At 45.1% G+C, this 26408-nt stretch overlaps 2 protein-coding genes across 2 annotated transcripts in view; one reads left to right on the top strand and one right to left on the bottom strand.

Annotated features, from left to right (window-relative positions):
* The window catches only part of TMEM17 (transmembrane protein 17), a 65081-nt gene that overhangs the window by 167 nt on the left and 38506 nt on the right, over positions 1-26408 (bottom strand). The gene's annotated exons all lie outside the window — the stretch shown is intronic.
* Positions 92-12904, top strand: LOC140909674 (uncharacterized). The gene is made up of 8 exons (XM_073339535.1): positions 92-1604; positions 2947-4677; positions 5774-5839; positions 7586-7686; positions 8912-8976; positions 9702-9853; positions 10149-10301; positions 11780-12904. The coding sequence occupies exons 1-8, from the start codon at positions 113-115 to the stop codon at positions 12112-12114; spliced, it is 4095 nt and encodes a 1364-aa protein (XP_073195636.1). The 5' UTR covers positions 92-112; the 3' UTR covers positions 12115-12904.

Genomic DNA, 26408 nt, shown 5'->3' with positions numbered 1-26408 from the left:
AGAGAAGTCTGTAATTGAACTGGATCTGAGAACAACTACCCTCAAAAATATTAACCCTCTTGATGTTTCTGTTCTGGAAAGTTCTATGGAAGTCACTGACCAGCTGAAAATCATGTTGGTTACTGCAGCACCATATGGTTTGTTAAACAGTGAGTACCATTTGAGGCTCCAAAGCAGTCAACATGTGGATTCAGCTTCTACAGAACTAGAAAGCATCCTTCCAAGTACAGAAGTGTCCCTGCATCAAGCTGCTAAAGTAAATGTGTCGGAGGTGCTCCATTTGGGTATGAAAAGCAGCCAGCAGGTGGGCCTGGTGATGGAACTGGAGCCTGTTCCAAGTACCGAAGTTTCTCTTCCTCCAGCTGCCTCAGAGCTCATCCCAAGTATAGAAACCTCCCTTCCTGTTTTCCTCACAGAACTGGAGCCAGTCATCCCCTTCCCACATACAGAACCATCCCTTTCTCCAGCTGCCTCAGAACTGGGCCCTGTCCTCTTCCCAAGCACAGAAGTGTCCCTTCCTGTTTTTTCCACAGAAATGGGGCCTGTCACCTCAGTGCTGGAGCCTGTCACCCCTTTCCCAAGTACAGAACCATCCCTTTCTCTAGCTGCCTCAGATCTAGGCCCTGTCCTCTTCCCAGGTACAGAAGTGACCTTTCCTCTGGCTGCTATGGAACTGGAGCCTGTCATCACAAGTAAAGAAGCGTCCCTTCCTCCAACTGCTCAGAGAGCTAGTGCACTTAGAACCAAGCTCCATTTGAGAACAAAAAGCGGCCGGTACATTGACACTGACACAGAGCTAGCTCATATCCCTCTAAGTACAAGAGTGCTGCTTCCTCCAGCTGCTGAGGAGGAGGACCTGTTGGAAGGCAAGCCTCGGTCAAAGCCACACAGTGACTGCTATGGGGCTCCAGCTGCTACAGAATATAGACATGCCCTCCCAAGTACAACACAGTCTCTTAATTTCTTTCTTCAGGAAAAGAAAATCGGTGTCCAACAATCAACACTGAAAGGTGAGAGAGAGAGCATCCATGAGGCAGAAACTGCACAACCTGGAAAGGCTGAGGAAAGGAATTTCATCACAGACTTCATCACTGGCACCTTCTTCTCAGACACAACTCGGCTGCAAGCCTTAAAACCAGAACCTGAGCTTGGGCTCCTCAGATCCGAGGGCCATACAAGTAACCTTTCTCCTGTAACAGAGAGCCTTCCTAAAACCCCCTTAGTGGGAACGAGGCCAACTAGAGTAAAGCAAAATGAGCTCATGTTTAAAACTGGCCTTATAGCCTCTAGCCCTAGGGCTACTCCACCTCTGGAGCACATAGCCATGAATAATAAAGTTAAAATGACTGAGCCTGTAAAGGAGATGAGTAACACCCCACTGAAACACACATTCCCAGATACCACAAAACATCACAAAGTGCAGCAAACCACTGAGTGGAGCAATGCCTCTCGGAGCTCTGCTACTGCATCTAGTCACGCTCTGACTCCAGCTGAGAAACAGGCACCAAAAGAGAGCGTAGATTCACATTCTTTCCAATCCTCTTCTGCTCGCGCACCTGAGAATGCATCAACTTCAGAAGCAAGAGTCCCCCTGAACTATATTGGTATGTTTAACATTTGCTGTGTATCTAGGTAAATTTTTGCTGTCTCTTGGTTTAAATCCTGAGTAACCATATGGTTGGGTTGAGGAGTGGGGGATACTGTGGATTCTGTAGCCCTCTGCTGTTATAACTACTTAGCAGTACTACAGCATGATATTTGATGCTGAATTAGAAGTTTCTGATGTTGAATGCTTATGGCTGCCATGCAAAGTATGCAATTACCAGCTTCCCATTATTCTTGTTAATGAGATCAATTCAGCAGATGAGTCCAAGAGAAATCTTGAAAAATAAGGGTTTCTTTGCACTAAATACATTATCGTTTAGGAATTCTAATGACTGAGATTCAGGAACTGACATCCTGGCTCAAGTCTAAAGCAACAGTCAGGGAGTTGTGGTTTTGAGTTTCATTTTGTAACTAGGCAACCCATGTGCCAAAATTCTTCCTCCCTCCCACCAGTCCGAAGGGCAACATGTCCCCTTTTGACTGCCCATCTTGATTGGTTCTAATAGAATAACAACTTTGTCTTTCTCCAATCTAATTTTGGACTACAGTGTTCTTGTGACTCATGACTGGCATTACTGGAAGCGTGATCATTTATGTCCTCTTGTGATCACCAAAAAGGGTGCTCGATGAGCTCTATATTCTTCCTGCCCCTCTGCAGACTTCTCGTCTTCCCACCAATCCTGGGAGTGTGAGACTCGTTTGAACTTATGTTGTTCCTCACCATTCCTGTCTTGGGTGTCAGTGGCAAAGTTTCTTACACTAAAACCTCTTTGCTACTGCCAGATCCTGATGACCTGGGGGACAAATTCTTGCTATCCAGCTGGCATGGTTCTTGGTGGATATTGCCAATATTAAATGGAGTTGGCTGAAGAGCAAATAGTTGAGTAACTTGATTTATTTCAATTCATCAAGCAAATGATTTACCCAGCAGTCTGTCCAACTATAGAGCTGGTGAAACAATTAAAAATTAGACTGACAAATTGCCTCTGGTCATAATTAATGGTTAGGGATAGAGCTGGTCAAAATTATTTATTTTTCTTCAAAATTAGGAAGGAGTAACTGAAAAAACAGTGCAGAGACCTGGCAGAGCCATACTGGTTTGCATAGCTAACAAAGAGCCCCAGTAATAGTTTTATTCCCTCTTTAAACTTTTTTTAACAATTTAAAGCAGGAGAGAAGGTAGAAAAACAACGTAGCAGTAGGAATGCACTCAGACAGGTCTCTTTCTATGATGGAAGGAATTGGCTTTGCTTGTAAACAAGGTGGGTTTTTTAAAGTTTCTACAACGAAAATTGATCTTCATTTTTTCTTTTCCTTCCACATGTTGTCCTTCCTCCTCAGTGCCAGAATTACCTTGGTTGTTGCTGTATCTTCCTATAAGAAGTTGCCACGTCACCTTGAAAGATGAAATTGGGACATTTTCCCCGCCAGCACATAGTGGTATTCAAACCAACATTTGGTGCAACTGGACCATTTGGGCAGGCCCCCAAAAACACATCCTGATTTACATAAAGGGATTTCAGGGGAAGGATGATTGTGATGAAAACACAGATAAAATAATTTTTCAAGGGGTCTCGTCAAGTGTGGAAAGAAAAGTAGTTTATGCTTGTAAGAACCAAGGTACTCTGATCTTTGCTACTCAGGCTCTGGCTGTCCATGTTGTGTTTCTGTCCAAGGGCAATCCCTTAAACCATGAACGCAAATATTTCAAAGGACAGTATTATGTATTCAAAGACTATGAAACTTCAGGATCTACAAATGATACTCAAGAGCCAGTTCAGAAAACAACTAGGAAAACTAAGTACGGCAGTATCCGATTCTACCCTAAATCACCCATAAAACACTACAGAGGTCTTCTGGATTTTGTAAAGACCAGCACAGCTCATAATGAAAATCAACTGCTTAACAAGCTGCCTATGGTTGACAAAGAAGGTTGGGACAAAAATGGAAGCTCAACGAGACTAGAAGCTTTCTTAAGGTTTGTTCTTGAGAACAACACCCACATCCCTCTCTTAAAAGACATGGACGTGACCTTCAGGACTCATGACCTGAAGTGGCAGCAGTTTATGAAATCTTTGGGTAATGAAAACAGTAGTGGAAAGTCAGAACGTTTTTCTTCCCTCGTGGTAACTCCAGCATTAAATATATTGAGGCTAAACATCCAAAATAAAGAGCAAACTATTGCTTTTGGTAAACTTATGCACAGGCCAACAATCCACTCGAACCTGCTCTCTGAGCCTCTGCATTTAAAGGAGCCCATGAAATCTGTGGAGATGCGAAGTGTCAAAACAACAAAGTCAGTAGGACCCCAGCACAGCTCAGCTGCTTTCTGGAGTCCAGCTAGTATGGAAGACCTACAGCCAGATGCAAGACAAGCTGTAGATAGAAATTCTACCCCTCAACGTGGTTTGCAATCTCTGCAGGGCACATGGGAAGAGCAGAGCATTCGAACGACCTCCTCTCAAAGCTTTAGAGCTGCATCGATCAAAGACAGAGAGGTGCTCCAGTCAAACTGTGTGAACAATGAGACAGTGGTCAGTCATCCTGCTTTTGCAGAAGACTTCCAATCTAATGCCAGGCTGAGCAGGGATGGTCAAGAAATAATTAGTCAGCTAAAGCATGTGACTAACTCGGAGAGAAGCATTAAAGACCATCATATTGAACATCAAACACACAGAAAGGGAAATGACAAAGGTGATCTGTACTCAAAGCCAGCTTCTGTCCTCAAAAATGTTAAACTTAATGTTGAGCCTCTTACTTTGGGAATGCTTAAAGTTCTCAAAACAGAGTCCATCATGGTTACTGTTGCCCTACACAACACACTGGATGTCCCTAGCAGTTACCACGCAGAGACCACTGCTGCTGAATTCAAACCTGTTCTCCTGAGCAGCACCAGAAGCAGCCCATTGGGAAAGACAGCTGCTGCTACTGCACACCTTGGCATTCCAGTAACTCAAGACCAAGAACCTCCACTGATCATGAGCACAAAATCACATCCTTCCTATCCCTCTTCTGGTGGGGTATCAAAGGACAGTGCATCCTTGAAAATAGAGCATGAAAAAGATTCCTTTGGTAAGTAAGCAAACTTTATATGGTTAGATTTTTCTGCTTGGATTGGCAGATGTATAGTATGTTAAGGCAATAGCCCAGACAGTGATTCTAGTGTCTATGGGTGTGGCTTTTTTATTGTGTCTGAAAGATGCTTCCTGTCAGGGTCAGAAATAGCTTTGAGAAGTGTTGAATGACTGGACGTGAAGATTTTCACCATCCCTATTGCTCTGAATGTAAACCACACATCCCCCTTTACACCTCTTCTGTGCCTAGCTGTATCTGAAGAAGGAAGGTTTTATGCACTAGACATCCACATTCTTCTCTCAGCCTTTATAGTGTTTCACAGGACTTGGGCCTACATTTCTGCCATACTTGTTGAGATTCTTATACAGCCTATCCACAGTTAAAACTGCAAAAGTCTGCATTTGTCAGCTTGTTTTCTTGCCTCACCTCCACTAAAACCCACACTTTCACTTGCCTCAATTCACAGGTTTGGTTTGTAACTGATGGGGTTTTTTCCTACTGAACTTCATAACTGACCTCTTAAGTGGAGGCTCACTAGAGTATTCAAAAATTTTGAACACTCTTGCCACTTCATGAGGTGGGGAGAGAATTTAAGGCATGCCTTATGGTGCCCTGCAGTCTGGATTACAGGAGCATAAATATGCTGTAGCTCCCCCATGTGGTTGCTGTGGGTGTGAATGTAAATTTGCACTAACTCTTTAACTCTAAACTGTGGGGCAGAGTAGACCTGCCCCTAGTTTACTGGCCTCTCATTGTGAAGATCCAGCACATGGTACCAGACTCTACTTGATAAGTAGAATGTCTGTGTTTAGAACAGTGCTATGGCACAGCTGCCCTAGCAAGTTCAAGGGAACACTGGAAAACCTCTTTAGGTGTTCAGTGTGTAACTGGTCTTTTTTTAGACCATCTCAGGACTCTTCATTACAGAAGCACCTCAGACTGTAACCTGATCACTAGGCCTATTCTTTATAAAGCATCACTAGCACAAATGGCCCTTCTGTTAAAGGTATAAGTGAATTATAAAACTGCATTCTTCCCTTTCAGCCTTCCTCAACAGCTACTAAATTAGCCTTTCTCTCTTTCACCCCGACAGATCTGGCTTCTATCTTCACATCTCTTGAAAATGATACCATGTTGGAGTCCCAGCACAATCCTGGAGGTAACTGACTTGGGCAGGGGAAGTGTGTTATCATGGGTGAGGTTCTGAAACATGAGACCAGCATTAACTTCTGATCAGAAACCAGATTAAAGATGCGGGGGGGGGGATGGATCACTTGCTTTCAGCTAATAGTCCTAAATTGTAACAACTGAAGACTCGTCAGGGTTTTCTTCCTACATAGGAACAATAAAATTGTATTGTGTACACTACAGCAGAATACAATGCACTCTATAACTAATAAAAAGCAACTGATACATCTGGGGATGAGGGGGGAAGGAGAAAGGGAGCCTGTATGTGACATTAGCAACCAACTTGTTCCTTTAACATTCTTTGTCTCCTTGGAAACAATTTCTCTCCCTCCTCCTTTTGTGAGTTTATCTGCTCCTGTTGCTTATTCCTCATCTGGAAACAATCCTCCCTAGAGCTCCCCCATTTAGTTATATTTAGGAGGTTGACTCCATTTGGGGAATTGACAGCTATCCTCGAACTCCAAAGGAGCACAGGTCCAGTAAGTAGGACTTCTCTGCAACGAGAGAGAGCTTATTAAGTGGAACGTACCTAGTGGAATGTGCTTTTGGGGGATCAATACCTCTAAGCACCAAGCTGTGAGTTTTTGGTGTTAAAACTAGTGCCCGGTCGTTAGTAGTTTGTGCAGTGTGCCGATGGACCTTCATTTGATGTGCTTTCACTCATTGGAGGTATCTGATCTCAGTGGGAACAGGATAGGGTGACAGATGCTTAGTCGCTCATCTGTGCCTTTTTAAAAAGGAAGTCTTGCTTGCTTATGTTAAAGATCCCAAAGCATGATTCCTAAGAGTAGGCTTATTAATTAGAACTGGGTAGATACTGCAAAAATCTTCCCTATGTACTGAAGAACTAGCCTCAGTTGTATTCATGCACTTGTTAGCAGTCGAATGAATGAATGGCAGTTTCACACCAGCCTGACTGTTGGGAGACCGCAGATTTAATCTCTTGACTTTCAAGAGCATTTGAACACCACTTGCTGGCCATGAATTTGAGGCAGAAACCCAATCAAATGATGCTTATCCAGTTGGGGAACAGATATAACCTCCTGTGCCTTGCATGACCAAAAGCACCTAAAAAACCCACTATAGAGTCAGATTGTGAGCAATAAACCAAAGAACCAACCTGCAAAAGTACAGTCCAAATCCTATTTTTTTCCTAATCTACATTCATATATGAAGAAGGTAAATGTCATTGAATAAACATACATGTAACACACATGCATTCAGGTAGTCTTCATTTTGGCATCCTATCCAAATTGCAGTTGCAGCATTCTACCTACCGAAACCACCCTCTGTGCAGCTTTACTTGAGAAGAGCCAACGTATCGGTGTTAAACAGCTTGTCATCCCAAATGAGACTGTATTGTTGGTCATGAGTGGAGGGATACAGATTCACTCAGAAAGGTTACTGACTCTAATTTAGAGTCAAAGTGTAAATACTTGCCATAACACTAATACTGCATAATAGTAACCGAACTTGTGAGTGTCTCAAACATTTTGTTCTGTCTTTGGCACAACTTTTAAAAGCATCAACCTAATATGGGACTGACTTATTCAAGAATGTTCTTGGCTTAGCTCTTCTGGCTGCATTCTAGCCCCCTGCTGTGTGTGTTGGCAGCCACAAAACAGAACAGTTACTTAAATCCTAATTACACCACTACATTCAGTACAATTGCTAAGGTATTTGCTAAGGTCTTATTGGGTTTTATTTCTTTTGACAGATGTCTTGTTTGAAGTAACTAGTGAAATTGAACACAAGGGATGGATCCCACATAGTGGAGATGAGCTGAAAAAGGCTCTCATGGAATCCATTAAGCTTCACGTAAGAGGGATGTGTTCTACTAAACTGCTTTGAGACAAGATCATCAGAGCGCTCTGTGGCTCTCTGATATCCCAGCTTTCACATCCAGAGGCCTTCTAAATGCCCCTTCCTGGGCGTCCTGCTACCATATACTAATTTTGTTCCAAAACTAACCCTGTAGTGTCCATTTCAGTGTCTTGCCTCAGTGTTTCTGACAGTGCTTAGTCTATAGTAAACTTTCAAAGTACTATAAAATTACAAGTTGATTAGAATATGATACAAAGATAAACGTTCAGACAAAAGATCAGCTGACGGCCTTAACACCATTTTTTAGAAGGAATTAGCTGCTACCTAACTTACGGAGAGCAGACCTACAAACATTTGCCTTTAAGGCCGCTACACGTGGCTGTTTGAAGAGACACCCTGTTCCTCTATAGGCATGAAGTTCTACCTGGTCAGTTCTGTGCCTAGTGTCTGAAATGCAAGACCCAGCCATAGGTCATATACTCCAGGTTGGGTAAAGTGGCTCCATTGAGGATTTATACTGACTTGTGCTACTGCTATAGGTGCCCTAATGTAGACTGGCAAAGCTGCTGTCTTCGGTGGGCACAGCTTATCTAGCGTCAAGCACCAAGAAGTCCCCCGCCCATGCTGATAGCGGCTTTACTTGTCTTTGCTAGGGGGTTTGCACCACTGCAGCCACTCCAGTGGCTAGCTAGCTGATGGCTGGAACTGGGCAAAATCCCACTGAAGAGAAGACAGCTGTGTTAATGCCAAACACTGAGAATCTAACAGTCCCCTCCTAGCCAGCCTCATTGCAAGGAAGAAATGGGTACAGAATCCTCCTGGCCTACTGTTTGAAGTCAAAACAGCTGCCACATATTTACTACATAATTTAATATTTTCTGAGATATGGTACTGGAGGGGGGGGGGGAGTTAAAATTCCCCCTGCCCTTCACATATTGCTGTATGGGAGTCCAAACTAAAGTGAGGTGGGGAGTGGTCTGGCATGGAAAAAGTTGAGAACTAGTCTAGGGGACAGGTGTCCTGCATTCTTTGGAACACTCCTCTTAGATTGGTGACTAACTTTTCTTCCCCAGGCAGCCATCCCATCTGTAGAACCACTAAAATACAGACCTCTATCTTTGTAAGGAAGTCTGTTTAGAGTAGGCTTGACCACAGTACTTGGCTAAGCATTGGCCATCCCCTTATGAAAATCAACATTCTGCATTCTGTTCTTTTGCAGATACAAAAGAACCTGAAACTCTTGGTAAACAAAGTCAATGAAATCAAGTTAAAGGAGATCAAAAGGTATGGCTGGCTGACTATAAATCCAATACTGGGTGACACCTACACCCACTCAAAATCACTTAAATGCAATTGATGCAATGCCTTATCTAGAACTGTCCTTCATAAAAGGGAAATGTAGATGCTAGTTATCTGCTCTAACTTCACCATCCCTCCTCCCATCTACCAATGATCTAGCAAGACTTCTACTTCAGATTGCAAATATGGCTTTTCCTTGGAGTAGGAAAATAGTGTGGCACAGAGGCTTTATTGGTGTGGATTAAAATAGAATGATTCTAAAAATCCCTCGCAGTTTCCAGTTGAAATTTCACACATGGTGGTAGTAGAAGGCCTCTGAGGGCAAGTTGTATGTGGTGTGGTTTTTTGTTTGTTTTGTTTTTTTTACCCTTTCAAGGACATCAGATAAACCAAGTTAAGGCTGGTTGAGACTGAAAGCTGTTTAATGGCAGGTCTGTGGCCTAGCAAAAAATGAGTCTAGTGGTTTCAATCCAGCTCCACGTGAGGGGTGTCTCAATCACCACTCACCAAGAGTTGAAAGGGAAAATGACAAACTCCCCTCCCCTGTAGTAGTCCCTCTAGGGCTGAGACCTATATTCGAGGAAGAATCCAGTACTTGATCTGTAGATAAATGGAGAGTGACTTCCTGCTATGGAACCCAGTTCAGTAATATATATGCAGATGGACATTTCTCTTCTCAGCTTAGCTGAAGTTACTTTGCTTTAATGCAGGACAAATGACCTAAAATCAACATTCACTTTCTGGTTACACTTAAAATCAGAGGAAAGGAATATGTCTGTTTTACTCCATTCTCAACTGAATGATCTCATTGGCAAATCTGTAGAAGCTGAGAAGTTGCAGATGTCTTTATTGTCAGTTAGAGGTATGTGCTTTGCATTATTGAACTGTTTAAAGCTGCTGCTGCTCCTTGTAATAGGCTTTACGGTCAACATGATAGATCTGGCTTGTGGGAAAAGGAGAGCTTGAATAAAGTTGGTTTGGATCACTGTATGTGTAACTTGGTTCTTATGTAGCCTTTACATTTAAAAAAAAAAACTTGGATTGGGGTGGGAATAACACATTAGTTCAAGGTGATTGATATTTCAAGGAAATCCTCTTTTGAAGAGCACTTGTGTAGCTCTACAGTAGACTTACTGCACCTGTTCTATCCACTGCAGATGTGAATGAATGCAACTCTGGAATTGGAATGTGTGGTGATGAGGCAGACTGCCTCAATGAAGATGGCACTTACTTATGTCGCTGTAAAAAAGGGTATGAAGATCGCTCTCAGACGAAATCTGGAGAGCTGTGCGTCCGCATTCCACAATCAGGTAGAGGAGACAGATGAGCAAGTATAATTCTTTCTTTGAATAGTGCTGCATCTTAAATATGCAGCTTCGTGCTCTTGTATTTGAAATGGTATTAAAGTACTATCTATATATTAGAGCACAACAACTGAATGAATTAATAACAATTGTTCAACAACATATGCCAAAGGAACTCATGGCCAGACGCTTACTGTGAAATGCTCTCCAGGTCTGAGTGGCAAAAACTGTTTAGCCACTTACTGTGTAAAATAGTATTTCTCTCTGGACTTTAGTCCACATTGCCTTGGAATTGTTCATATTTTAGTGGAACTCTGCAGATGACAGCGAGAAAGGGGTTCAGATTCTTCCAGTGTGGACACCACTCTCTTTGGCATGGTTGCATAAGGCAAAACAGATCATGGGTCAGATTATAACGAGTTAGTTAATCTAATCACTTTGAATAATTGTAAATTGTTAATTTAGCCCCTTCCTTTGTTAGCTAACTCTTCACAAATTGACTTCTGAAATGTTCATAAATATTTGCCAAACAGTTTACAAAACTAGCTGGCCAGATGCCTTTGCCAAAAACAAAAAAGTCAAATGAAATTGTGCCCATATTCATAAATCCCTTTATTCAGCCAGTTCTAATTATAACCAAACTACCTTTTCTGTTTATATTGAATCTTTTCCAAAACTAACAAGAGAACAAAATGTACTCTAAACATTTCAGTGGGATTTGTAGGGAATAAATGGGCAGTTGAAATCAATGCCCATGTACTACTAGGCAAGCTTTCCTCTCCCCTATGAGAACTAGAATAGATAAATTGGGTCTCAAACTGTAATGGATTGTAAGTATTGCTGGTGATTTCTGCCATTGGGGCTCTACCCCATTAAGAGAATCAGAGTAAAATATTCTGCTGGATCTGGAAACCATTCCTAGATCTAAATTCTTCTGCCAAATAGAGGATTGAAATGAGGAGACAACTGCCTTTGTCCCAGACTATATAACATGCATCACCATAAGAATCTGCAATTGGACTTCTTTGCAGCTGCAGCAGAGCATAGAGCAGCTGGTTCAAAGGTGCCTGTAATTAATGAGTAAACATACAGTTAATTGACTTAGAAGCCAAAGTCCCATTCATATTTTTCCCCAATAGCTCCAAAGGGAGACAAGGTGGGTTAGGTAACATCTTTTATTGGACCAACTTCTACCTCCTCCACCTGATCGCTAATATCCTGGGAGCTGCCACAGCACTGCATGCACTAATGTCGCCAAAATCACTTTTTTGAAAATGGAATGTGAGCTATTGAAAGTCAATAGGACTTTGGCTCCTAAGTCACCCTGCTTTGGAAAGTCTTACCTAGTGTGATTGCAGTGTAGGGTCATTCTGAATGTGATTTTTGCCTTCAGACTAAAATCTCCACCTGCAGTTAGCCTCTCAACACAGACCCATAAACTATGGTGTGAGGCTGAATATCTAGACTGTCATCTTTCTTTTTAGGTATTGGTGGTTTCTTCAGCTACATGGAAATTCTGGTAGGTACTACAGTATTCTTCATCTTCATCCTCGTGGTGGTGGCAAGCAGTGTGTGCACAATACTCAGGAAAAGACCCACAAAGGACTCCTGTATTGAGGAGCCTGTTGCAAGTGGGACACCTTCAGCACAGTCTCAACTGCCTGTATCTTCTATTGATCTGAGTACCCTTGGTGATCACCTGGTTCTAGACCCCTTCCGGCCAAAGCTCCGAGCCAAGCCCCCAGAATGGACATCACAAGTGCGAACCAACCCAACTGAGACTTATAGAATCTCCATTGAACAGTCTGAACGTTTGTAAAGCAAACCTATGCTGAAAGTTTGGTTTTTTTTTCCCTACTGATCACCTCTTATTTACAATTCATGAGCTGAAATAGCCTATTCCCTTCAACAGAACTTGAACAATCCTGTATCTCCTTCACTTGTTTCTGTTGGCTGAAGTGAATAGTGCTGTGGCTCAAAGAATTTATTTTAGTTCTTGGTGGGATACTTGAACCTTGTATTGTCTGGTTTCATATCTCTGATTCATTGTTGTAACTTGCAGAAACAACTCCTTCAAACAGCTGGCCTGTAAATAAAGTTGGTATCTCACTATGCATGGAAAATGTACACCTTGTGTGCTATTGGTATTAGATGCAAGGAGTGGGGAAGGATGGAAGACTTCAGTTAGAGGGGAAACCTGTAAAGAATTATAGTTTAAGCAAGTTAACTGCCTCTCAGTTGACTTATTTGCTTAACAAGAACCAGAAGTAAATTAAAGCAGTACCTGGGAATCTCTTAACTGTATTGCCCTTGGTCTTCCTACTACCTGCTTTCTTTTTTCTTTTGTTTTTGTTACCTAGGCACTCTGCAGTCTACCTTGCTTTCTTTGCCATCCAACCTAATCCTCCTATGCATGCTCTAATGTAAAACAGATTTAATTACATAAATGTGGTGTCTTTATAACAAATGTCCCATCTAGTCTTACCTTTACACTCTAGCTGTACAGAATTCCAGCTTTATCATTTTAAATTAGAACTTCATAGAAATGACTTGTCTGAAAATATGTTCATGAAATTTTTATGGTTTTTTTGGGGGGGCTGAGATTCTACTTGAGGGGGGTTGTCTTTGTTATGTCTTATCCTTGTCATTACACTAGAATAAAATAGACTTTAAAAAATGACTGCAAATTAATTGTGAGGCCTGAAGGTAATGAGGAAATAGGCCTGTAAGGCTATTCTTTTGTTGGAGCTGCTCAGGCTTTGTAAGCTTGCTCTTATCACACCCTATCTATCTGATCCAGTTTCACTGTGGATGGCAGTGCCTTGTGCTGGGCACAGTGACTGACTAGTGCTAATAACAAGGTTAAGGTGTGAAAGGAAAAAGCTGGGCTAGTGATCTGGAGAACCTGCTGCAGTGAGCTAGGCTCCAGCCCAATGCCTGATGTTTTGAGTACACTGATGCCATGTTCTAGCTTGTTCTGTGGAGGAAAGCAAGTCTCTCATTCCCTGGGCTGTGTGACAGGGCAGATCTATTCCTCTCCCAAGGGGACTAGAAGACACGGTAGGAGGAAAGAGCCTATCCCCACCCTCGCTATTCAGAAGGAAGGCCCCCCCCCCATCTGACCTTTAAATAGGGCTTCTGAGCAAGTGCCCTGACTCTCATAAGTGCTCGGTGCTCCTTGACCACCATGGGAGTAGGGACTAGCTCAGTGCTTCCTCCTAAACTACTTCACTTATTTAGAAGCTTGACTCGTGACCTTGCTGTTCTTGGCAAAGAGATACAAGGTACCTGTAAGGCACTCAACTACCACAGAGTTGAGGACTGTGTGGTTTTTTTAAAAAAAAAAAACATATCTGGGGCACAGTGATATGCCCTAACATGAGCTTCTGCTCTGTAACACGTAGTATGCCTACGGTCATGTCAGATGCCAATTACCTAGAGGTTTTAAAGCCAAAATTGTACTTAATTCTTCTATGCTGAAGTAAAAAAAAAAAAAAAACTTCAGTGGATTCTAGTAGGGCCTAGTTCTCCCTTTTCCCACCTCTCAAATGGCAGTAAATCTACTCAAATACTATTTCTCATCTTTATCTAACTCTATTTGAATGTTTTCTTGCGGAAAGCTCATAATTGCACTGAAATTCTATGTCATACCACTAGAGGTCAGTATTTTCCACAGGAAAAAATCACCGGCTGTATACTTTGATCGGCTAGTAGGGCACAGTGCTGCTTCGATGATGCTTCCTGTGCCTAATAACTTGGAAATGCACTTCAATCTCCTTCCTTTCAAGGAGGAGGGAAAGGATGGTTAACGATCAGCATCCCATCACAAAGATCCTACCTCTGAAACAAGGACCATCTCTTTGTTTGGACATTGAGGCCAGCCCTGGGAAAGGAGCACCCATGCTGGGATACCACTCAACGTAATGTTACAGCTACTGTTGCACTTTACTTCAACTATTTTATTCTTTCAGGTGGCAACCATATATCCTGGTATCGTTCCATGGTGGTCTGTGACGGACTCTCCTAGGTACTAATGCAGTGCACAGACATGCTGCCTGCCCACTTTAATCAGTCAGGATTGTGTGTTCACAAACACTTGAACTGGGGTGAAATACCACAGGTGAGACTCGGGAAGAGTGTCTGAGGTTTTCTGACATGACGCTTATAGGAGTGTGATATGAAAGCCTCATCCAAAAATGGAGGTGGCCTAATCCGCTCTGTCTGGTAAGTTGGCTGAGTGGTGTCTTTGGTGCAAGGTGACTGCATTCCTTTGGTGTAAAAGGCTAGTTCAAGTTACTTTGTGCTAACACGAGAGCTCCTGCCCAACAAGGTGGACTGAGCAGTTCTAGTTGCTTCCTCCCCACCCTGGCGTTCATCCCATTCTGAATTCGTTATTGGATATTGCCTGTGGTTTGGCAATAAGTGTAGACTATACCTGCCCATTAACTAACATTGCATTTGCAGACTATCTTCTATGTGAAGTATTTATAGGGTGACAAGGTCCTGTTTTTAAAGGAACAGTCCCCTATTTAAGCCCTCCTGCAGGTGTCCTGACTTTTTTTCTTAAAACACAAATTGTTGCAGATTTTCTGTCTTCCCCCCTGCCCCCACCCCCTCACTACTGGTGAGTACCCAGCTTGCCAGTCACTTGCCCACCAGCCATGAGTGGTGGGGTCCATTGGTTGGTTGACAAGGGGGTTGGGGGTGCAAGGCTGGTGGTGGGGCAAAGCTGCAGCAGGCAGGGCTGCCCCCTCCCCCTGCTGCCCCCTCACATAGCCCCCCGCTGCCTGGCAGCTCTCAGGCAGCAGGGCCCCAGCCTGGTTCTGGCTGTGAGCTGCAGTGATGGGGGAGTGTAGGCAGAGGCCAGCTCTGCGTCGCCTCTGCTGCCCACCTATGTGCCCTTTATGTGCTTCCCCCTCTCGCTATCCTCTTCCCTGCTTTGCCCCCCTCCAGCTCCGCTGCTCCTCCCTACCCCCCTAGGTGGGGCGTGTCCTGCTCTCAGAGTTGTGCAGAGAACCAGCCCCTGCGCGGAGCGCTCAGCTCACCAACAGCCTGGCCGGCAGGCTCCTTCCTTCCCCCGCTGCCTGGGGCTGGGCTGGTGCCCCAGGAAAGCCCAAGACCCGCCGGCCCAAGGCACAGGCTAGGAGGAGCCGAGGCCTGCATGTGCCAAAGCCTGGCACAGCGCTGGCATGGGGCAGCCTCTCTGCCCCTCAGCCGAGCTCTGGAGTGAAGCGATTTCCAGCCTGATCATGCCCCAACCCTGCAGGCTCCACAGCAGCCCCCAGGGCGGGGGCTTTAGCACCTTCTTCACCTGTCTTCCCCCACCCACCCTGGGTCCTTCCCCCATGGAGCACGGGGCTGCTCTGTCCTCAGAGCACCCTCTCCTGCTGAGCCACCTCTCTGGCCTAGTTCACTGAAGCCCATGCAGTCAGGTTCCCTGGGCCATGGTGCCCAATGCATCCTTAGGGCTTAACCCCTTCCTGCCTTCGCTGTAGCTGGGGGACAGGAGGCTGCAGAGTTATGTCACTGGCCAGCAGCAGCCTGGAGGTGTTAGCTGCCTTTCGACACTGTGCATGGAGGAAAGGATAAGCCAGGGAGGGGAGGAGGGAAGAGATGAGCTCTGCAAAGACACGGGCCAGGTCATCCCTCCCACTCCCCTGCGGCTGGAAGCAGCTTGCATCCCTTCCCTCCTGCACGCTGCCAAAAGGCTGTGGATGCATTGTGGTGTGAACCCTGGCAGAAATCTGTGCGGGGGGGGGGGGGCATGTGCCCCTGTGTGCTCCCCATGTGTTGCCTTGGGAAGATGTAGCACCAGGTACTAGGAGAGATGGTTCTGTCCTGGGGGTCCAGCATGGAGGATGAAGAGTGCCAGGCAGGGAGGGTGGGGTTGGTCAGCCTCTTCCCCCTGTGTGAGAGAGGTGTACAGGAGTGTGTGTGTGTGACCTCTCCCTGTGTGAACCCTAAAGCCTTGCAGATAAGAAGGTAAATAAAAATAATCCAGCTAAACAGTATTTCTTAGAGGCTCAGTCAACCTGATGTTAATTTGAACGTTTGTACTGCATAATTCTGATTGCCATTGAACTCACTTGAACACGAGTAATTTTACCAGGTGTCTTGTATTCAGCATAGGGGAATATGGTCACCCTATTTATTTACAAATGGTGAATCAACTCATTACCTCTGTGGGAGATAAATGTGTGTGTATTCCCATGTTACACATAAGGAAACAGGCATGGATGGCAATTGCCTGCTTTTTTCCAGATGTGCTGAGCCTGTACATGTCCCATTACAGTTAATGGAAATTGACAATCCTAAGAGACTTGCTCAAGGTCACCCAGGAGGTCTGCTGCAGAGGTTGGAAAAGAACCTCTGTCTTCTGACTTCCAAATCTGTATGTAAGCCTGGGGCCAGCCTTCCTCCTCCTCTTTAGAGGACTCGAGGAGGTTCATTAGCACAGGCTGCAAGATTCTGAAGTTTAGACCATTGCTGTTAGTCTGAATTTCCCCAGCCCCTAGCCATTTTGTGACTCTCAGGCGTGGTGGGGAGGGCAATGTGTCCCATTGCAGGGAAATGGTGATCACTTCAGCTCCTCTTGTCGGCCATCTACAAACTGCTGATTTGCTGTTTGCTCTGCAGAGGGAGCTCTGTGCTTTCCCTTCTGGCCCAAGCAAAATCCAGTTATGCTGACAGCAGCTGGCTGTAGTTAAGGGTGCTTTTGCTGAAGGGATGGGAAGAGCATGTGCAGGGACTAGGGGTTCTCATAAGTTCTTTTTTTTAAAAAAAAAAAAAAAAAAAAAAAAAAAAAAGGCTTATGATAAGAGCACACGCAGTATGTGCTAGTTAACTTCATCATGACGCCAGGACAGATAACTCTCATGGGAGTGACAGAAAACAACACCAATGATATTTCAGGAGATGATTTACAGTAAGACTCAAATGTCTTCTAGGCAACGAGCTTGCATACCAGAGGTGGCTGAGGAGGCCTACCCCCACCTAGCATACCTGGTGCAGAAGATGAATAAAGTGTGCTGGGAGATTCGCCTCAAGGCAAATTAAACTTCACTCAGGTAACCTGGGAATAATACAGGATGGGGAAAATTCTCTGCAACCAGCTGATCATGGCAGTGAGTCTTCTGTCACTTAGCAAATGCACGCTGCTTCCCCTTAGACAGGTATCTTCCACATGACGTGTTTAAAATAGCAGTGTTGGTCTGACTTAAGCTAGTCTTGTGCCTTAAACTTGCTCTGCTGTTTCTGGGTATTACTACTGGTTTGAAATCTTCCAGTAAAGAAACAGGTTATCCATTAGTGGTAATGGGTGGGAGTAATCCCATGCTCATATTAACTTTCTTTGCTTATCTCTATTTCTTAAACCCTCTCACGTTGTTCTTCATACAGTTTTTCTATATATACTTCCCCTACTGGATTGCTGGTGGGGTGCTGAGAATTCTCCCCTACTTCTGCATCACAGCCACCAGCTGTAAGGCCCAAGGGTGGCACTTCCTATTCTGCTGTGCAGCCCTCTAGGGAGGATTATACACCAGCCATGAAGATAATTTAGTATGGTGTTGAGGTCCTGTTAGAGGGGGAAGGCTGGTGCCCCTACCCTGCTCCTGTGAGTGGCAATGTGTTCAGGTGTAACAAGGCCCTGTCAGGTGGGCTGAGCTAAGGCTTTGTCCTGCCACCTTCATAGCAAAACTCATGGACAGGTCACAGGCAGTAAATTCACAGCCTGTGACCTGTCCATGACTTGTACTATATACCCCTGACTAAATCTTACTGGGGGCCAGCCCAGGGGTGCCGCAGGTGCTGAGGGGGGTGGCCTGGGACCCGCGTTGGTGCTGGGATGAGGGGGGGCAGCAGTGCGCGGTCCGGGACCCCCGCTGGTGCTGGGGGGAGGAGGGTGGCAGGGCTGGCAGGCTCCCTACTTGGTTCCACACCTCCCAAGAAGCAGCGATATCCCCTTCCCCCTGCTCCTAGGCGGAGGCACGGCTAGGCAGCTCTGTACGTGGCCTCCACCCCAAGTACCTGCTCTGCAGCTCCCATTGGCCAGGAACTGCTGCCAATGGGAGCTGAAGGGGCAGTGCCTGCAGGCGGAGGCTGTGTGCGGCCTCTGCCTTGGAGCTGAGGGAGGAGAATGTCGCCACTTCTGTGGAGCCCACCCGCCGCCGAGGTAAGTGCCACCCAGAGTCCTCACCCCCTCCCACGCCCCAGCCCTGAGCTCCCTCCCACACCCAAACACCTGCTGCTGGGGGGGGAGGGTGTGGTGACCCAAGACTGCTCCAGCAGCGGCCGATGCAGCTGGCCCAGGGGCTGCCTGAGTTGCTCAGGTGGCCCTGGGGTCAGCCACACCGGCCACTGGAGAAGTCCTGAAAAGTCTCATGGCTTCCATGACAAAGTTGCAGCCTTTATCATCCTTCACCTCCTTATGGAAGCAATGGAATGCTAAACTGTATTGTACCATTCAGCCACTAGGTGGCACTGTGTGTAAAATACCTTCTTGAGTTATGGCTGGCTGCGTTCAAAGATCTTATGATGAACACATCTGGTGTGTATAAGCAAGGTCTGTAGCCCGTCCTATCTGGTACAGAAGCACGACCTTATCTTGAGTACCTGCACTTTGCTTCTGCCCTTTGTCACTGCCTGCCTTTCTAATGCTACTGGGTGAATGCTGGGATGAAGCTCCGGCGTGACCTTCTCCCTTTGCATTTTCTACTCCATTTGGATGAAATTTCTTGCTCTGCTGGATAAGATCAGCACTCAAGGAACCGATTGATGTTGCAAGGCTCTCTAAAGTGCCTACCATGAAGGGCACTGTAAACAGTAGAGAGATTAAATAGAGAGCCCTTTCCTACCTTAGCTATCCCTGACCTTTTGCTGCTTCTCATGCCAGCATGGGTAGACTGAGAAGCAAACCCCTCCCTCCTCACCTCTAGAACCAAACAGACAGCTGTTTTGTAGTGCACGCTGTGGGGAAGTAGGATGTGGAGAGCCCAAGCAAAAATGAATTTGCAGCTCTGGCGTGCTGCAAAGCTGGGTTTTGTGGGGCTGGAAGAGCCAGCATTGGGGTTGGCTGCAGTAACAGAATCTGGTGCACCCTTGATGCTGCAGTCCTGGCTGCTGTTTCCTTGCGGGGAGAGAGGGAAGTTCTGTTCCTTGTTGCAGAGAATTCCCCTGCACACAGCATGATTACTCTGTTTTGCCCTAATAATTTAACTCTGGCTGTCACGTACAGGCTTTTAAATATTTATCTTTTGGTCCCTCTAGCTCTATTTCATCCTCTGCCCCGGGGCAAAGGTTAAGGGGGCTGCTACCAGCCAAGGCGCTAACTAGCATAAATTAGCCTGAGTCAGTCTGGCCAAGTGGCTGGGCTTTCCCTGGGAACCTTCATCGTAGGGATACCATTTCATAATTTGTCCAGCCACAGTATTGTTTTCTCCTGGAGAACAGCAGTCAGTCCCTTCCGAAGAACCTAGATCCTTTCCTGGGGGCTGGAGACCTCCATGGAACTCTTAAGCAACCTTGCCAATGCAGCTAATATGCACGATGCTACTTCCATGACACTGCCCGGCCCCAGGAACCAAAGGAGGCCTTGTCTGATGTCACTCTCCAATCTCCTGCAGGACGTTGGTGCCTAGCAGTTCTGGTTGATCTCTGAAAAGGACTGGATACAGCAGGTGTAAAGGAAGAGAATGTTTGGATTTTAATATGTAAGGCTGTGTTGAGAAAAATAAAACAAAGTGAAACTGAGTGAGATTAGGAGTCTGACCCTGAGCAGTGACCAAGCCAAATTTCCTGAATGAAATGAATCTTGTAATTGCATTAGATCTATTCATGAACTACATCCCATCAGATGTTATTTAATAGCATGTTATATATAGCAAAACTCTCCACACACTTTACAACTATCAGTCGTCATGCCATCTCCTTGAGGCTGGGGATTAGCTCCATTCTACACATGAAGAAACTGAGGCAGAGAGAAGTCAAGTGACAGTCCTAGTTCACATGGGAAGTCTTGGACAAATCTGTGACTAGAAGGATAGTTTTGGAAGTCAGGCACTGGGCTGGGGCTCAGGGGATGTAAGTTTGATTCCTGGCTTTGCTACAGGCTTCCTGTGTGACTTTGGCAAGTCACTTAGGAAGTATTATCCGCATTTTACCCATGAGAACAGAGAGACTAAGGCTGAAATCTACAAATATATTTAGGCTCTTAACTTCCTCTGATTTCAATAGGCGTTAGAAGCCTAAATACCTTTGTATATCTGGGCCTTAGCCTCTCTATTTCCATCCATAAAATGGGGATAACACTTTTAGTCTGCTTAGATGGTAAGCTCTTGGGGGTAGAGGCTTTCTCCTCCTGTGTATTTGGACAGTGTTTAATACATGGGGGGCTTGTTCTCAGTTGGAACCTCTAGGCACTGCTAAGTAATACAAATAATAACAACCCAGATCTTCTGCCTCCAAGTCCTGTGCGCCAGCCCCGAAACCTACTTCATTCTCAGCACGAAGGCACATTCTGTATACGGGAACCCCAGCATGACAAGTAACTCACTGCAATGCGTTACACTGGGATGCTAAGAGGAGACCTTTTGCTAGCAACTTTTTGCCATTTCAATATGCCATTAATAATGTGCTATTCCCTGGCCTGGCTTTTTCTTTCCCTGCCTTACAAACATTCTCCTTTGTTTCTTGGTTTGCTGAGTTCCCTGAAAAAGCTGCAGCTTTCTCCCCACTTGCATGTGACAAGGACGGCTGCATGCCAGACTAACCACCAACTTGTTGGCTCTTAAAGAGGCTGTTGTTGTGATCAGAGAAGGCTGTTTGTAACTTGGGGCACCAAGAATTGCAAGAACGATTGGTCAGCGCATTGTGAAGCTCACCCCCGCTTGTGAATGTGCTGATGCTCATGTATGGGAGCTGTTCTTCCCTTTATGTGAATAAGGTATCACGCACAAAAGAGCGTCTAATAGGGTTATTGAGTAGCAGTCATCTGATTTCTTTAAATAATTCAGTGCTTCTGTCACAAGAGCAGAGTTGGCATGCAGACTAGGGAAAGTTTCTTTTCATGTTTGCAGTCATCAAAACAAAACCCACTCTCAAGAGTTCATCTGGCTAACTGCCTTTTCAACGCTATTTCCACTTCTTTAAATGCTCAAGGAAATAACATGTCTCCAAGCGCAAAGATGATAAACAAACCAACAGACCTCCCACACAGGTGCTACGCATGCACTGAATTGCAAAGATAAGCAACCTTAATTGAAATCCTGCTCCTGCTAAAGTCATAAGGGGGGAATTCAGGATCACAGCCCTGGCCTGGGGCTCTGGAGAACAGTGTGGTGAAAGATTATACTATCATCATACCGATTAAAGACAAGGCTCAAATGAGGACAGGTGTATCCAACCTTGGGCTGTGATCTTAGAGGTCTATCTAGCCCAATCTTTTTAGTAATTTATACTGATTGTGAGGGGATGTGTTGGTTGACAGCACCATGCCCCAAATTGGCCCTGGGTAAGAAACCCTGCTTCCCCTGCTTTTACTTCAGGGATTTTTTCAGGACCAGCAGAAGTTAAACACAATTAGCTTAGTTTGGTAGGTGGTTCTTGTTAGCCTACCTTTGAAGTATCTATATAACCTGCTGACAGTGGCTGGCTGAGGCCATAGGAGCTCCAAGACTGGCAAGGGAGTCCACCCAAGACTTTCAACCCAGTGAGCAGGATGGGATGAGCCTACTCTGACGTCGGGATGGTTGGTTTCTTTTCCTGTGCTGTGCTGTTAAGGATGGTCAAAGCAGTAGCTGGGCCAGTGGTCCATCGGTAGGCGAGATTTGTTGTTGGCCTAATGCTTTTGCTTTTCTCTTTTAAGAGCCTAAGCCAAACACAACACCCTAGGAAGTGGGGAGCCCTTGTTATTAGTGTCCAGATGTGGTATGTCTGTTAAAGAGAGAGCCTGGTTCCTGCTGCAGTGCTCATTGCTGTAGTGTCTGAGCACCTCACCTTGAATTTTTCTCTAGCTATTATGTAACTGAGTGGCTTAATCAAAGCTGATTTACTTCTGGCCTTGTGCTCTTCCTCTGCTGCTGGAGAGGGCATGCAGGAAAGTAAAGCTCTTAAAGCACGGTGTGAAATGTGTGGCTAAGAGCTGCGCTTTATATTTTGTCCTGAACGGGTGAGGTTTGGTAGAAGTCCATTCCAATGCTGTGGGCTCGTCTCCAAGAAAGCTCCGCCTCTTCTCTGCTCAGAAGTCTCACGCTTCTGTGCGGGACAATTTCTCTCTTCCTGATGAAAATAGCTGTTGAGATGGCTTCTGAGGTAGCAGGAACCTGGCCTGCCTGAGGAGTTTGAGGACCTGAATCCTATTCATGGCTCAATGCGCGGCCATTGTCGTGCCCAGACACACCTCCCAAAAGAAGCAGAATTGTGGCGGGTTAGTAGCTGGGAGAGACCTCCAGGGAAAGGGAGAGGCTGCAGGCAGTGGGGCTAGTAACTTAGTGTTGGGCCCAGTCCCTGGAGTAACTCCAACAGTGGCTTTGTCTGTGCAAGGATCTGAGGGCTGTGGACTCAGTGCAGTACCCTTCTTTGAAGGCAATGGGAGACTTTCACTGAAAACAGGATTGGAGTCTTTAATCAGTATCTAGTGGCTATATTTCCATCATCGGTTTCAAATATTCTTTCTGAGAACTCCAGTAGTGACACAGTACACACTGTTCACTTATCTGCGCAATCGTATTTTCAAGAGCGCATCCCATTAAAACAGGTCTTTGATATCACTTTGAAAGGCTTTCATACGAGAACGGGCTTTACGCTCTGAATGAGGATTCCATGCTGTAGCTAGGTCTGCCGCATGCTGATCTGATTACTGTGACATGTGCCTTTGTGACATCAGTTAGGTCCCGTTTACACGACGAAACACTCCGTTCAATCCTGTCTTCACTAAGACCCCAATTCAGCAAAGTATTTAAGCACCTGGGTAGAGCTACTAACATTGAAGTCAATGGGACTACTTGTGAGCTTAAAGTACCTTCTTAAATACCCTGCACGATTGGGGATGACAAAGCCAAGTTTTAAAAGTGTGGTCCATCTTGGTTGTAACTAAGCACCATTGAGGAGTAACTTTCCATAGTGTGGCTGGAACCTTGGGCTGCTGCAATGCCTCATCCTCTGATTACCAGAAAGCTAGTCTGTCTCCCATAAGTAGGCCGGAAAGAAGCAGCCCAGTGCTTGGTGCAGATGGTCTGCTTCCCAGTATGTCTTTGTAGGGACACAGACTGAGTCTGAGATTATGGTTTGAAGTCCCTTAGTGGACCTGACTCCATGTACCTTACTGAGTTTCTGGCGCCACAGATGAGCTCCTACCCTCATAGGCCTGAGGAGACAGTTGTTGGAGGGTAGGGATTGCAGGAGACATGCGGACTCTTTGCCTCTCTGGCTCCAGGCATGTGGAAGGCCCTGCCTTTTAACCAGAGGAGAACCACAGAACTAGCCATTTTTAGGCAGGTTTAACAACCTTTTGTTTCAGAAGGAATTTGCAAGATCATTGGGCAAGTCACTGCACATTAAGCCAACTGTTCTATTAAATAATGAATTAGGAGTAGTGTACTGTGTCTTAGCAGTACGAATAGTATCTTTTAAAAGTCGGAAACTCTGGATGACATCATACTGGAAATATATATGAAAGTGATTTGCAGAGGGCCCAGTCGTGCATTTACCTACCTTGAAATCCATGAGAATTTTCAATGTACAAGGACTGAAGGATTTGACCCTGCTAAGGGTGAATTTTCAAACATCGCCTCGGAAGCTGGGAATGCAAATCATTGGTTAACTGTGCAACTAACTACCCAATTTGGGACCGCAAGAGAGTCTTGTGTATTTCAGATGCCAGTTTAAAAAATTTCCCCATGGTGTAAAAACACTGATTCTGTAGGGCATTGTTTTTAACAACTGCTTTCAGAAGAAATTGAGTGTAAGCCACATGGAATTTATGATATATTTGATATTAAGCATTTGAAGTGCTAAAAATCTCTGATTCATGCTGCATGTTTATTTCTGGCCCATTCGGTCATAGCAGTGTGGTTAATAAGCCGATTGCAGTAATATAGATCATCTTATAGAAGACAGAGGCACAGCTGGGACTTCTGGCTGCTCTGTTCTATGTGGAATTATCTCCCCTTAATGGTCCATCCTCCTATCAGTGCTGTTGCAGCAAACTATACCCTCAGCAATATTACAGTGCACCACTGACGGTAAGCAAGAAGTAATGCTTGCTTACCATCTTGAAATTTGATTCTTTACTGTCTGCTAACAGAGTGCTATTTGTGATTAATACAAACCCACCAGGACTTGCAGAGAAATCAGTCCTGGAAATGACTCCAGTGGTTGTGTGAATTGCCCGGATCTGCTGTATTGCAGGAAAGTGAAAACAAAGATGATGCCATTCTGGGAAACCTGACTACATCATCTGCACTGTTCTTGCTTGGGCCCCATTTCCACATGGATACATCCAGTACAGAAATTAATGTGCCATTGTTTCTTCTGCTATCAGCGGAAGCATAGCAGGGCAGGAAGTTGAGAGGGGTTCTTTCGTTGGGTAGGTTTCTGGGCAAGTTGCTTACATTTACTTTGCTTCTCTTTCCTAATCGGTAAGAGGGAGATGCTGTGATGATGTTTGAAAAGCACTTTCCCATCCTAGGATAGAAGGGGCTATGGAACTGGAAGATATTACCAGTCCAAATCATGAGAGGTGCTCCATGGGAGAAATGGGCATTCAACAGGTGTTTGCAGGATGGGCCCATTGCGTCTCATGTGGAAGTAAGTGAAATCATCAATGCATTTTATTAAACCTCATCACACTCAGAGATTGGCCACAGTGGCATTGGGTTTCAGTGACAGATGGGATTTGGGTTCGGGCAAAATCAGGGCTAAGGTATGAGCTTGGATTCTGGAGTGCCAAAATATTGTGATCCGCTCCTGTGAGCTGTCTGCCCCAAATGGCAGAAATCTCACAAACTTTCCTGACCTTGTGAGATTTCCATCACTTCAAATAGTGGAAATCTCCCAGTAATGGCTGTTTTCACAAGATGCCAGCCATGTGCAAACAAGAACTGGGAAAGTAGGCCCTTTCTTGTTCTGCATCTGATCCAGAACCAAAGCCACAGCGGTAGGTTCAGATCTGAGACTGTCCCTCCCAGCCCTCCTCTCATCTGCCAATAAAATACATTGGGGTGTTTAATTTGAGGATTCAGTTTGGACTCTTATTTCAATCAGATGAAGAAAACAGCGGCGCTAAACCATAAGTTTAAAAACAGGGCTAACCAACGCTAGAATGATAATCACTCCAGTTCGTTTTTGCTACCATTTACATTTGATAACAAATCTTGGCATGTGGCTTGTCTTTCAATTTGTGGAGAAAAATATTTCATGTTAAATCTAGCTACTTGCTCATATTTCATGTGCACTTCTTAAATGCTCGCTATAAATCAGCATAAGAGCAACCCCACTCTCTGAAAGGACTGGTGACAGCATGTCCAATGCTGGAAACAATCCGATATTTACTAAATGATCAACACACATGCAAAACAGGAACCTGAGGACCACTCAGCAGAACATGATGGGCACTGTGGCATAAACAATCAGACGTCACGGAGGTGACAAACTTTGTCATCTCATCTTGGTTGCAAATGGAGAAGAAAATGAACAATTTTTCTGTGGTCTGTGTAAACAGGAAGGTTGCTGCCAGGAGCAGCATACTGCATGACCTGCAAAGTGCAGAACACCATGTTTCCTTCCTGGAGGCATGTCCGAGGGAGGAAGAGAGAGAATGAGCCATGTGAATGGCATTTCAATTTCCTTAGACGATTACTTGTTACTGCACAGAGTACATGCATTTGAGCCCACTGATAGCTGTTTCCAGCTGCTTTCCAAGGAATGGTTACTGACAGACTGGGGATAAAGCAAGCAACATAGTGCTGGCTGCAAATGCTGATTGATTTTAGACTGTACAGTTAATTATTGTGCTGTGCAGCGCTGGAGGGGGAGACAAAGCGAGAACAATCTTAATACGTGTCTCAGCTCACACCTCTAAAAGATTTACAGAGGTGCCAACAGTCCCAGTTTGAC

Source organism: Lepidochelys kempii, chromosome 3 (assembly GCF_965140265.1).
Source record: "Lepidochelys kempii isolate rLepKem1 chromosome 3, rLepKem1.hap2, whole genome shotgun sequence".
NCBI classification, from domain to species: domain Eukaryota; kingdom Metazoa; phylum Chordata; order Testudines; family Cheloniidae; genus Lepidochelys; species Lepidochelys kempii.
The sequence above is the reverse complement of the archived record's forward strand: the minus strand, read 5'-3'. Positions and strand labels throughout refer to the sequence as shown.

Bases quoted from the DNA above. Each gene is read 5' to 3' on its own strand.
- LOC140909674 (XM_073339535.1), top strand. From the start codon at position 113: ATGTTGGTTACTGCAGCACCATATGGTTTGTTAAACAGTGAGTACCAT. The intron at 5,840-7,585 runs GTAACTGACTTG...TTCTTTTGACAG, and splicing joins GTCCCAGCACAATCCTGGAG to ATGTCTTGTTTGAAGTAACT. The intron at 9,854-10,148 runs GTATGTGCTTTG...TATCCACTGCAG, and splicing joins GTCTTTATTGTCAGTTAGAG to ATGTGAATGAATGCAACTCT.